This window comes from Gymnoscopelus microlampas (genome assembly GCF_963454915.1).
Source record: "Gymnoscopelus microlampas genome assembly, chromosome: 20".
NCBI classification, from domain to species: domain Eukaryota; kingdom Metazoa; phylum Chordata; class Actinopteri; order Myctophiformes; family Myctophidae; genus Gymnoscopelus; species Gymnoscopelus microlampas.
In genome coordinates, this window is record NC_139957.1 from 2,597,589 (window position 1) to 2,612,142 (window position 14,554).

General features: G+C 42.7%; 1 protein-coding gene across 1 annotated transcript in view; it reads right to left on the bottom strand.

The window, feature by feature from the left end:
• Positions 1-548: 548 nt before the first annotated feature.
• Positions 549-14,554, bottom strand: part of LOC311036415 (NACHT, LRR and PYD domains-containing protein 3-like) — a 48,203-nt gene continuing 34,197 nt past the window's right edge. The window contains exon 12 of the mRNA XM_084045103.1: positions 549-4,044. Coding sequence (XP_083901229.1) covers positions 3,488-4,044 — 557 coding nt within the window. The 3' untranslated portion in view covers positions 549-3,487. The remainder of the gene's footprint in view (positions 4,045-14,554) is intronic.

The window sequence follows — 14,554 nt, forward strand, 5'->3', positions numbered from 1 at the left end:
GATATATTTTACGTTGCTTCATTTGTAAAGTGAACTTCGCCAGAGTTGGATATTTCGACTTGAGCGAAGATGATGAAGAGGATGATTTCACACATTAGCCCCACCCGGTTAACTTCATTCACTTTATTACTGTATGTAATTGTGTAATCGTATGTAATCGTGCCACATGGAAAAATATCTTCTCCTGTGTGAACGCACCTTAACTGTATGTTTTGAGTGATGAATCAGTATTCTTAGATTTTTCATAAACAGATAATTATGTGTGTCTCTCTGTGTCACTACTAATAGCAAGAAGACTATACTTTTACTGATTCTTTTTTTATTTACTTATTTTATATCTATTGATAATTGATAGCCTGTGTGTGGGACTCAGTGTTGATTGGCCAACTGCCCCCCCCCACCCCCCCATCATATTTGGGCTGCCAGTCTGAACATAACCAATGTGTCTTGTGTGAAAATAGCCCTGGCAAAGAAAATCTTTCTACTGTCCTTGAGACTTCCAAAACGTCCAAAAACCAAGACTAATACATAAATTAAGAAAATCAATATAGAATCTGATCATCTTTATTTAAAAAAGTTTAAAAAGCAACAGAACATAACAACAATCACATAATAAATGTACTATTAACTCAATGCATTACTGGTTGGTTATTACAGTATGAGAAAATATTAAACAAATAAAAAACATGGGTTAATTTTCACACTCTGAAGCCCATATGAACCATATTTACAAAGTCTAAATATTAACAGGTTCACACATGCTCACAATTTGGCAAATTATCAGTGGAATGTAATGAAAAGATTTTAAAGACATTTTCCACTTTATAAAAGGTAAAAAGGCTCAGATAAGACATAGTGTACTATGCTGTCCATGTTGTATCATTATTCCACTAGTTAAGAGTCAGTGGAGTGGAGACTCATATACATACAACTGAAGTGAGATTATAAAAACAACAAACATCACATCCTGGTGTCTTTGTGAGTAAGATGAACATTTGTGGCAGACAATAATCACTTGATTTACATTTCCTCATAAAAGGTCCACATTGTATAAGAGTCAAAACTATGGTCAATGATTCTACTGTACATTGAATTTACACCCTGGTTTGTGTTTCTAAAACAAATCTAAAAACGCCTTCTAAATCCTGACCTAAGTTTTCTGAAAAACTTCAAACATTTATTCAAATATTACAACAAATGTATGTTGCTATATACTGAACATAGCAACAAGAACCCTAAAAGGGGTTCCCGTCCTCAAAGGTATAGTTACAAATAGGGGTTCCCGCCCAAAATGGGATATAGTAGAATTTGAGAAATAGACACAGTAAAAATGGTTGATTTATGATTTAACATATATTTCTTTAAAGGTGTACAATTAGGAAAAGTTTCAGGTTGGGGTCAGGGTTAGGATTAGACATTTAGCGGTCAGGTGTAGGAGTCAGGGTTAGTTACCTGATGTAAACTTTTTAACTTTTTATGTTTATTCGTAAATGAGCGGCCAGCTTCATCATACAAGAGTGTCGCACAAAAGTAGTGAAAATAGCAGATCTACAAGCTCACAACGCGTTGCGATGCAACCCTAAAAAAGGCGGTTTCCACCCCACAGCAACGATACAGTATGTGTGTGTTTATTGCATGTGTGTGTATTTGTGTGTGCATGTGTTTGATTGTTTGTGTGTTTACTGTAGGCTATGTTTGTGCAAACTGTGCATATACATATATGTGTGTGTAACTATAATTTCAGTACTTTATGTGTTTATGTGCGCGCTTGTGCGTGCTTACTGTATGTGTGTGTATTTGTGTGAGCGTGTGTTTACTGTATGTGTGAGTATGATTGTGTGTGTTTGTATTTATGTGTGGGCGTGTGCATTTACATGCATGTGTATGTGTGCACATGAGTGTGTTTTATTATGTGTGTGTACATAGTGTAGTATCATATCAGCATCAGTGTGTGATTGATTTGTACTCAATTCATAGTGACATTAAATGACAGACAGATAAACACTACTATGCAAAACATCATATAAACAGTTTAGAAATTAAAAATAAGAAAAATAAGAAATATGTATAGTAAAAAGTTTGAGGGGGGGGGCTGAGTTATGACTTTTACAGGGACCAGTTTCGAATCACAGCCACCTGAAGAATCACAGCCAACTTTAGGGGCGGCCATAGCTAAGTGGTTAGTGAGCCCGCCTAGGGAGCCAGAGGCCCTGGTTGCCCCAGGTTCGATTCCAGGCCAGGCCAGCATATGTGTCGATGAAATGAAATTTGTCCCTGAGCAAGACTCTTAACCCCTAATTGCTCACAGGTTCTCATTGGAAATAAGACCGCAAGGACTTTCATGAACGACCTGTTAAAAGGAATTATCCTTATTATCCTTATTAAGGTACTCTTTTAGGGCAGTTTTGAAGGAGAGTAGGGTTTTGTTTGGTAACCTGGTAACCCCCCCCCACTCCCTCCGGAAATCTCATTTGCATTTGATTTCAGCAGTGAGTCTGGCATGAACTCCTATTGGGCTATTTGGCTGTGGGCGGTAGCTGGGCGGGAGTAGTACAGTTGACTGACAACCCCTTCAGCCAATCAGCAGTTCATTCCACCACCACCACAGAGCAATGTGACGCAAGGGGACATTTGAAAGGGCCATGCCGAAATTAGGTTGCTTTATTTGGATACATGAGTGTCACTGCCCACCCCTGCCGGTTCTCTGAATTTTTTTTTAAAAATAGGCTCTGTCATGATTAATTGACCACATATATGAAGTTAAACTAAACTAAATGCTATCCGAAAAATATCTTAAAGGTAAATTACGTGCCACAAAAAAGAAGTTTGAGAGAGGACAAAACAGCGGACAAAGGTTTAATGGCCGCCGTTCGTTTTCGCTCGGCTGCACTCGGGTCCATTCGGTTTCACTCGGCTTCCACCTGATTGGCCAACGTGTGCTGTCAATCACAGAACAATGAGCGAGGATGCTGATAGGCTAGTCCATTTTGTGGACGACGCAGAAACGCCCAGATAAGCTCTCAGGCCAGACCCAATTCCTGAAATCAAATGCAAATGAGAATTCCGGAAGGGGGGATGGTTTACCAGGCTAGTGTTGTGGTACCATGAGGTGCATGCATAGTCGAAGTGACCTTGGATGAGGGCCCCTGTTAGAATCCTCAAAGTATTCTTACTGACTAGAGAGGAAATCCTATACAAAAAAACATGTTTTTTGGTTGACTTTTTTGATGACTCTTGTTGCCATTTTATCACTGGAAAGGTTTGCCTCTAAAATGGAACCTAGGTAGTAATTTCCTCTTTTCTTGTGATAACATTATCACCCACTTTGATTGTGAAGCTGTCGGCCTTGCCGAGGTTAAAACTAGATCCAAAGAGAATGGATTACATTTTTCCAGGGTGCAATGATAGTTTGTTAACAGCGAGCCAGATGTGGATCGTATCGAGTTCAGAGCTGAGAACTACAGGACACAGGATTTTACTGTACCTCCTACACCTGACACAGAGACACTGAGGAACCAGGCCTACCTTCAAACCTCCAGCACCAGAACCCAGCATAGAGTGGTTCAGTGAATGTGGACTGGAAGGTGTAAATGTGTGTCAGTGTGCTGGGGAACATTTCGTAGAAGGACAAAGTGCCAGCAGGACAGTCTACATACACTGCTACTCTGTTGGAGTCAGAGGGACGGACAGGGAGGACAGTCCTCTTCTTATTGTATGTGACAGCATATGTGTTGCTATCATGACACTCAACACATTCCAGACACCAGGACTTGTCATTGAGTCCTATCCTACAGTCATCACCGCATCCTATCCTGTTGATTCCTCTGTATGTCACTGATATCTCAACCAGTCCACTCCACTCTACCTCCCAGTAACAGCGTCCATTCAGACTTTCTGTACACAGAACCTGTGGCATGAAGTCAAATCTGTCTGGATGGTCAGGATATTGTTGATCCTCCTCCACATATGTCACCTTCTTGTTGTTCTCAGACAGAGAGAGTTTTCTGTTTGCTGTGTTTGGATCCAGTGTGAGTTCACACATATCTGATTAGGAAAACATGATACAATACAGCATCAGTTTACAATCAAATATAACTTCATCATAATATAGAAATATAATGAATAATTATGAAATATAGGTATCTAGATGTAGTCTATATTTTTACTGTCTGGAATAAACCTTTTATCTCCATATTTCAACTCTGTTTTTAAATGAATGTCCCACTTCATCGTCTAACATGATGCACAGATGTAGCTACAGATCTACAAGCTCACAACGCGTTGCAGATCTGCTATTTTGTGTGTGAATTTGTATGTTTACTGTGTGTGTGTGTGTGTGTGTGTGTGTGTGTGTGTGTGTGTGTGTGTGTGTGTGTGTGTGTGTGTGTGTGTCTGTGTGTGTAAAACGTTTGGGAAACACTGACCTACGGAGTGCCTCCCCAACACCCACTATTTTGAAAAAAGGTTCTTGTTTTTTCCATTTCCTGAAAAGTAACAGTTTAGGACAATATAGGTTCCACCAGACTGATGATGTGTGATTCCTAAATGCTCTGCTCCTGTGAGAGCCCGTATTTTTAACTCCAAGTCTGCCAGTCCCCCAATCCCCCATCAGCTGATTAATGAGCATCTTGATATTGATGGCTTGATCGCAAATTTTAACAGTAACTGCACCTCCATCTTAGACTCAATTGCTCCATTTATAATACGCACACCTAAACTAAATAAACAACCCTGGCTCAATGACCATACCCGATCCCTTAGGAGAGAGTGCAGAAGGGCAGAACGCAGTTGGAGGGCAAACCAACTGCATTCATCTCTCACTGGCCTTAAGGAGCTGATGGTGAAATATCAGCGGGCTATAAAACAAGCCAAATCTCATTACTACTCAAACATCATCTCCAATAACAGCAATAACCCCAGGACCCTATTCAAAATAATCAACTCTGTCACTTCACATTACACATATTGATCCATCCCCGGAAGATTTTCTAAAATTCTTCATAAACAAGATTGAGACCATTCGGCTACAAATACCTTCTTCCACTCCTGGTAATTCAATCCCACCCAATACATTTCCACTTAATCAATTCGAACCCACTACTATTCCACTTATCACCAACACTATTTCACAGATGAAATCCTCATCCTCCCAACTCGACATAATTCCCACATCTTTCCTTAAGGAGATTTCTGGTTCACTAGCTCCCACTATTCTCTCTATAATAAATAACTCCTTAGTCTCTGGTTTCTTTCCCTCCTCATTTAAACATGCCCTAGTTCAACCCCTTCTTAAAAAAACTGGTCTTGATCCTCACCTTCCTAGTAGTTATCGACCCATTTCAAAACTATCCTTTCTGTCCAAACTTCTGGAAAAAAACATCTCCACACAGCTCATTGACTACTTACAGCACAACAATTTGTTTGAGACCTTCCAATCTCAGAGCCCTCCATAGCACTGAGACAGCATTAGTGAAAGTAACCAATGACCTACTCATGACTCTAGATGATGGTGATTCCTCGATCCTGGTCCTTCTGGATTTAAGTGCGGCCTTCGACACAGTGGATCACAAGATTCTGATAAATCACCTGGAGTCATGGGTGGGTCTTGGTGGCACTGCCCTCCAACTGCTCCGCTCCTACCTCTCAAACAGAACCCTCTCCGTTGTTCTTGGTAATGTCTCCTCCACCTCTGCCCAGCTTACGTGCGGGGTCCCACAAGGGTCCATACTTGGCCTCCTTTTATTTTCAGTTTATATGCTCCCCCTCGGTCATATCATTCGTACACATAACATCCATTTCCATTGCTATGCAGATGATACCCAGCTCTACCTTCCACTCAAAACCTCTGACCGTAGTTGCCTATCCTCCCTCAAAGCATGCCTGGCCGATATCCACTCCTGGATGTCTCAGAACTTTCTCCAGTTAAACTCCGACAAAACTGACATTATTCTTTTAGGTCCCCTCAGTTCACAATTCACCATTTTAGACAATCTTGGCCTCTTGGCAATGAATGTGACTCCCGTTGCAAGGAACCTGGGTGTCCAATTCGACTCCGAACTCCGGTTTGAAAGCCAAATAAAAAAGGTGGTACAAACCTGCTTCATGCACTTAAGGAACATTTATAAAATCAAATCATTTCTTTCCACAGCCAATCTTAAAACTGTTGTAAATGTTCTAATATATTCTCTCCTTGATTACTGTAATGCCCTATACTCTGGTCTCCTTATACATCGTCTGCAACTGGTTCAAAATGCAGCTCATCACTGGTACCAGGAGATTTGATCACATAACCCCTGTTTTAGCTGCACTTCACTGGCTGCCAGTCTCTTTCAGGATTGATTTTAAGATTTTACTACTAACTTTTAAAGCTCTTAATGGTCTAGCTCCTAGCTATTTATGTAATCTGGTTGAACCTTACGTGCCAGGGCACACCCTTAGATCATCTGGCCAGGGTCTACTGGAGATTTATACAACATGTGTTGAATATCTATATAGAAATCTTGTAACAACAAGGACCACCGCATAAGGCGTTGGTTGTTGTTGCGCATCTGAGATAAAAATGTTAACGGGTTGTGATCTGTTATGATTATGAAGGGTATTAGGAGGCTGAGTGTAGGTTAGGTTTCTCTCCTGTGTCGGTGTGTGTGTGTGTGTGGGGAGAGTGTCGGGTGTGATTGGATGATTGTAGGAGAAGGGCGTGCCAGCAGCAGACGCATCCGTTCCTGATTGGTGGCCAGGGGGCGGATTCAACTTTAAAAGGCTGTCAGCGGGCCGGCGACAGCGAACCCGTTCCTTCTCAACTTCCAACCCGTCCGTCCTTCTGTGTTCTGTAGTAGCCATTTTGTGCATTGTGAAGCCGAACAGATATGTAATCCTTGATCTCTGCAAACACTTGATCTACACCATAGATCTTGATGCTTACAACTCGATCAATATTATCGATTATTATTATGATTTCGTTTGCTCTTTGTTTTCTGATAGGGAGGTTAGTATTTTTGTATTTTGCTTTCTGTCGTGGGTAGGTAAGAAGTTTGTGTTCTAGTTTTGTTTTGTTGTACATTCCTCCGCCCCTGAATAGAGTTTGTAAACCCTTTTGGAGAATAAAAAGAAAAGATCGAAAAAGCAAACTGTTTGGACGGCGGTTCTTGGGAGTTGGGAAGGGCGGTCTTCCACACCATATGTTATGTCTCGGTTCCCCTAGGCCGGGGCGTAACATATATGGGGGCTCGTCTATTTTCTTTTGTTGGGTAAGTGCGTTTTTTCTTTTTTGTACTTTCGTATTTCTGATTGGCAGTTGTGATAAGGTTAGAATGGACGAAGAAGTTATAAAGGAGTTTAAGAAGGGTCCCTCACGAGAGAAATTAGAAAGGTGCACAAAGGACAATTTGTTGTTGTTGGTAAAATTCTTTGGTGTGGAGGTGCCTATTAATGCTAACAAAGATGAACTGAAACAACTACTAAGTGAGAAGTTGGAGGAGGGAGGTGTATTTACTGGGACTGGGGGGGCCAAAGAGACGGATAGGGAGATATACGCTGGAGCGGAGGCGCCGCGTAATATCATACCGCCTGCCTCTGTTTCACCCAACATTGCGTCACCGGAGCACCAAAATGCACCCAGTGAAATGATACAGGTAACACCTGAAACATCACGGGATGATCTCTTGTTGACGTTGCGCATCAAAGAGACAGAGAATCGCAGCAGAGAACTAGAGATAGAGGTGATGAAATTACGGTTGAAAGCGTTGGAAGTGGAACGGTCACCACCCGTTGTTACCAGTGATGCACAATCCCAGCAATCCACTTCTACTAGTAAGCCTAAATTCGAGATTAACAAGCACATTGTACTAGTACCACCATTTAGAGAGAGTGAGGTAGACTCTTATTTTAATGCGTTTGAACGCATAGCGACTGCTTTAAACTGGCCAAAAGAGATGTGGGCATTATTATTACAATGCAAATTGGTGGGGAGGGCGCAGGAGGTATATGCTAGTTTACCAATGGAAGAGGGTTTAAAATATGAAGTGGTGAAAGCTACTGTGTTACGGGCCTACGAATTGGTTCCAGAAGCATATAGACAAAAATTTAGGAATAGGGAGAAAACTGCCAGTCAGACATACGTCGAGTTTGCGCGTGAGAAGGAGGTATTGTTTGACAAGTGGTGTCAGGCGAGTAAAGTGAAAAATCAGGAGGATTTGCGACAATTATTTTTGTTGGAAGAGTTCAAAAACCGTACACCCGATAATATTGTTGTGTATTTAAATGAACAAAAAGTCAGTTCGGTATCGGACGCGGCGGTTTTGGCTGATGAATTTGTCTTAACACACAAAGGGGTGTTTTTTTCATCTGCACCCCGCGGAAATAATTCTTTCAGACAGCCATCGGAAAATAGAACACGGCCACCAAACAACCCGTGGCGCGCTAACACTAATCAGTCTCCGGGAGAGACGCGTGAGTGTTATTACTGTCATGAATTTGGTCACCTCATTGCCATGTGTCCTAGAAGGAGAGAGACAAGACAGGATAACAGAGTGCCAGCCACGATTACTTTAATCCATACCCAACCTATAGCTTTACCTGAGGGTGAGCCGGTAGTGGATAAAGATTTTGAACCTTTTGTGTCCACTGGGTTTGTCTCTCTCTCTGGCAGGAAGGATGATGAAATTCCTATCAGTATTTTGCGCGACACGGGGGCGAAACAATCTGTCGTTTTGGGCAGTGTTTTGCCTTTTTCTGATGAGTCTTACAGTGGTTTTGACGCGTTGGTCTGGGGGATAGAAATGAGTGTTTTTCGTATCCCCATGCACCATATGTACCTAAATTGCGCTCTTTTTTCCGGTCCCGTTAAAGTGGGGGTGCGAGCCGAATTACCCGTGCCTGGAGTAACACTAATTTTAGGAAATGATTTGGCTGGTGAAAAAGTTTTTCCGCCCCTCGAGGTCGTTGGAACCCTTTTGAAGGTTCCATGCACTCCTACCCCAATGGTGTGTGATTCGTCAACGGTGTTCCCTGTGTGCGCAATTACGCGCGCGCAGTCTCGAAGAAATGGTGAGGCGGTGGATCTCACCAACACATTTATGGGTTTGGTAGATGATGTATCACCCACTCAGCACTCAGGCGCAATTGTCAATTTGTTGCCTAGTGATGCTGAGTTAAGTTTGTCAGTGGATAAACCACAATTCATTCAAGCGCAACAGTCTGATGATACCTTGAGTACATGTTTATCTAGTGTTGGGGCATCAAAAGAAATCCCACACTCTGCAATATACTTGTTAGATGATGGTGTACTTGTTCGTAGATGGTCAAAAACCGATTTTGATTCTGTGTATCAAATAGTTGTGCCTAAGCCATTCCGTAGTCAGGTTCTGAGTTTAGCTCATGATCATGTTTTCTCTGGACATTTAGGAATCAGAAAAACCCATAATCGAATTCTCCGTTATTTTTTTTGGCCTGGGTTAAAAACCGACGTAGTTCAGTTTTGTCGGTCATGTCACACATGTCAGGTTGTAGGCAAGCCCAATCAGATTATTCCCCCGGCTCCACTACAACCCATTCCAGTGATTGGAGAACCGTTTGAACATGTAATTATAGATTGTGTTGGGCCATTACCAAAAACGAAATCTGGTCATGAATTTATTTTTACCATTATGTGTGCCGCAACTCGTTTCCCTGAAGCTATCCCAATGCGTAAAATCAATGCACGAGCCATAATAAAAGCGTTGGTAAAGTTTTTTTCCACGTTTGGCCTACCCAAGCGCATCCAAAGTGACCGTGGGTCTAATTTCATGTCTAAGGTGTTTGCTCAAGTGATGGTAGAGTTGTCTGTCACACATAATGTATCCAGTGCTTATCATCCAGAGTCACAGGGTGCGCTGGAACGGTTCCACCAGACCCTAAAATCAATGATGCGTAAATATTGTTTGGAACACAAACGAGAATGGGATGAGGGATTACCTTTATTATTGTTTGCAGTGAGGGAGACTACTCAGGAGTCCTTGGGATTTAGCCCAGCCGAGTTGGTTTTTGGCCACACAGTGCGGGGTCCCTTGCGACTGTTGCAAGAGAAATGGTGTACTGACAAACCTAGTCCCAGTCATAACATTCTGGACTATGTTAGTGCATTTAAAGAGCGGTTGCATGATGCCTGTGAAAAGGCTCGTGAGAACCTTGAAGGGGCTCAAGAAAAAATGAAAGTAAAATATGACAGTAATGCAATAACCAGAACCTTCCAAACAGGCGAGCAGGTGCTCGTGTTGTTGCCTATGCCGGGCTCCTGTATGCAAGCAAAATTCTGCGGACCTTATTTAGTGCAACGTAAAGTGAGTGATACCAACTATGTGGTTAGCACTCCCGATAGAAGAAAGAAATCTCGTTTGTGTCACATTAACATGTTAAAAAGGTACATAGATCGGGATGGGGGTAATGTCCCGTGCCCACCTGTGGTGATGCCGGTGATGAGTGTTAATGTGGTGCCTGTTCCATATAGTCCTGAAGAGGACGGACTGCATACAGGCAGTGCGCCGGTGCCATGCGCCAGACTAAAGAATTCTGAGATTTTGAAAAATGTAGATGCTCAGTTGTCTACTTTACCAGAGGTGGCTCGTAATGATATTAGTGCGCTAATTTATAGTCATTTGGAACTATTCGGGGATCACCCCACTCAAACTAATGTACTCCAACACGATGTTGACGTGGGGGAGCGGAACCCAATAAAACAACATGCCTACAGAGTTAATCCGACAAAAAGGGCCTTAATGCAACAGGAGGTGGAATATCTTTTGGAACATGGTTATGCGGTCCCTAGTGCTAGTTCGTGGAGTTCGCCCTGTTTGTTGGTGCCCAAACCTGATCAGACCACTCGCTTTTGCACTGATTACAGAAAAGTAAATGCCGTAACAAAACCAGATTCTTTTCCACTGCCTCGTATGGAGGATTGCGTTGATCGAGTAGGATCTGCACAATATGTTACGAAACTTGACCTTTTGAAGGGTTACTGGCAAGTACCGTTAACACCCCGTGCGTCAGAGATCTCCGCTTTTGTCACTCCCGATAATTTTTTGCAATATACCGTTATGCCGTTTGGATTAAGAAACGCTCCAGCAACGTTTCAAAGGCTAATGAACAAAACATTAGCTGGTATTAAAAACTGCGATGCTTATTTGGATGACGTGGTGGCATACTCGTCCACTTGGGAGGAACATATCCAAACCCTGTATGAAATTTTCGGCCGACTGCGTGAAGCTAATTTGACAGTTAATTTGGCAAAATGTGAGTTTGGAAAGGCTACCGTTACCTATTTGGGCAAGGAGGTGGGTCAGGGGCATGTGCGCACGATTGCATCAAAAGTGCAGGCGATTCTGGATTTTCCAGTACCCAAAAGTAAACGCGAACTTCGCCGGTATTTGGGAATGGCCGGGTATTACCGCGGATTCTGCAGGAATTTTGCGGAGGTGGTAACGCCGTTGACAAGCATGGTTAGTCCTAAGGTTCCGTTTAACTGGTCACCTTCTTGTCAGATAGCATTTGAGGGTGCTAAGGCTCTTCTGTGCAGCGCGCCTGTCCTTGCAGCACCAGATTTTTCACGATCATTCAAACTTGAGGTTGATGCGAGTGACCGGGGAGCAGGGGCAGTGCTGGTGCAAGAAGACGATAATGGTATTGATCATCCAGTCTGTTATTTTTCAAAAAAATTCCTGCGTCATCAAGTGAATTATAGCACTATTGAGAAAGAGGCCCTCGCAATGCTGCTTGCGTTACAACATTTTGAGGTTTACGTAGGTTCTAGCCCACTACCTATTGCAGTGTATACAGATCACAACCCGTTAACATTTTTATCTCAGATGCGCAACAACAACCAACGCCTTATGCGGTGGTCCTTGTTGTTACAAGATTTCTATATAGATATTCAACACAAGAAAGGAAGTGAAAATATTATGGCCGATGCTCTGTCTAGGGCTCATTAGGAGGCTATCCTGAGATCAAACATTTTTTTGGGGGAAAATGTTTGATTTTTGGGAAGGGGGGTGTTATGATTATGAAGGGTATTAGGAGGCTGAGTGTAGGTTAGGTTTCTCTCCTGTGTCGGTGTGTGTGTGTGTGTGGGGAGAGTGTCGGGTGTGATTGGATGATTGTAGGAGAAGGGCGTGCCAGCAGCAGACGCATCCGTTCCTGATTGGTGGCCAGGGGGCGGATTCAACTTTAAAAGGCTGTCAGCGGGCCGGCGACAGCGAACCCGTTCCTTCTCAACTTCCAACCCGTCCGTCCTTCTGTGTTCTGTAGTAGCCATTTTGTGCATTGTGAAGCCGAACAGATATGTAATCCTTGATCTCTGCAAACACTTGATCTACACCATAGATCTTGATGCTTACAACTCGATCCTAACTCGGCCTTGGCCGATTACTGTCATCATCTTGTGATCTAGTGTTCTCAGCTACGAAGGGGGGGGGGGATTATTATTATGATTTCGTTTGCTCTTTGTTTTCTGATAGGGAGGTTAGTATTTTTGTATTTTGCTTTCTGTCGTGGGTAGGTAAGAAGTTTGTGTTCTAGTTTTGTTTTGTTGTACATTCCTCCGCCCCTGAATAGAGTTTGTAAACCCTTTTGGAGAATAAAAAGAAAAGATCGAAAAAGCAAACTGTTTGGACGGCGGTTCTTGGGAGTTGGGAAGGGCGGTCTTCCACACCATATGTTATGTCTCGGTTCCCCTAGGCCGGGGCGTAACAGGCTAATTTGGTGACCAATGGAGGTCGGGCCTTTTCTATAAAGGCCCCAGGAACAGCCTACCAGAGCAACTAAGGTTAACCAGATCATTAACGAGTTTAAAAACCCATTTCTACAGAATTGCCTTCTTAACTACCTTGAGATAAATGTTGTTTATTATTGCTCTGTTCTATTGTAAATGTAATATATCACTGTTATTTCATTATTGCATTGTTGTTGTTGATTGCTGTTTTGATTGTTCAAGCACTTTGTAACTTTGTTTAAATAAGTGCTATACAAATAAAGTTTTATTATTATTATTATTATTATTTATATTTGTTAAAGTTACAGGATAATAGAAAGTTTATGACAAGTTGTACTGACATCACATTGACAACATACAGACAGTGGATGAAACTAACTTATTAGTGTGTTCTTCATGTTTAAAATGTTGAAATACCTCCAAGAAGAGTCCCCCAAGGGCCTGCGCCGCATGTTGAGAAACACTACATCAGGTCACTGTCAATACAACAGTACAGTGGTGGACAGTAATGAAGTGCATTTACTTGAGTACTGTACTTAAGTAAATGTTTTGAGTATCTGTACTTCACTTAAAGCTGCACTATGTAACTTTTCTCTTCTATCCCGGATTTGGAGCCGGTATCCTGCACAAGTACCATTAAGCTAAAAGAGCCTGACTGCTTGCTCAGGGGATAAATTGAATCTTGACATTAAAAAATTTGTCTCAGATCCTGTGTCTAGGTGAGACATGACCCTCGACACGATCTAAATGTCTCAATCAACCTTATAGGAAAATGTGAAGCCGAACTCCAGGAACTCACCACCAGACTGGAAGAGGTAGCGAGAGCATTTTTACTTGCACTCTCCACCCTACTATATGGCTGTGAGAGCTGGACACTCACAACTGAGTGCAGGATACAGGACTTCGAAAACAAGTGCTACAGAAGGATGCTACATATATCATATACAGAACACCGGACAAATGATTACGTTAGACAGCTAGTTACCACCCATGTTGGAGAACAGGAGCCTCTACTCTCAACAGTAAAACGTTGTAAACTGGCCTGGTATGGTCATGTCCCAAGACATACCTCCCTGTCAAAGACCATCTTACAGGGGACAGAAGAGGGAAAGTGAAGAAGATCAGCAAGAAGATGGGATGCTCGTCGGTCGGATGAAATCACACAAAAAGTCTGCAAAATGATTGAGGTGGACATACTGCCTGTCAGCACTGTTGATGGAACAGGCTTCCGTCAATTAATGAACTACCTCGAACCAGAATACCAAATTCACAGCCGATCATGTTGCTCTCACAACAGACTGCTGGACAGCATTGACCACAGAGAGTTACACAACAATAACGTGCCATTATATCGACCAAGAATGGAAGCTTCAATCTGATGTGTTAACGGTGGGTTTGCCTTCCATGTAAATCGAGTCATTGTTTCTGCTGGTCGTTTGGTTAAGCATTTCAATCACAGCACTCCTGCAACAGGGGGGGGGGGGGGGGGGGGGGTGGGGGCTGAGCAGGACAACATGGGCATGACCCAAAAAAAGCTGATCCAATCCTGCACAAAGAGGAAATAGAGCAGAGGTGGGCAGTAACAGCCGTGCTGCAGTAACAGCCGTGCTGTCGCACAATCACTAAACTGGCGGACGCCAGGGTGCTTGATCTCTACAGCGAGCACTGGAAACTAATTGAGGAGATCATAACAGTGTTATCAAAACTTAAATGTCTCAAACTCCTACCCAATTACCTTCAGTCTCCTCCAGAAACACCTCTTTCCTGAAGAGGATTCTTTCGCCAGCAGAAAGAGCTCAAGTTACAGCAAAGTTG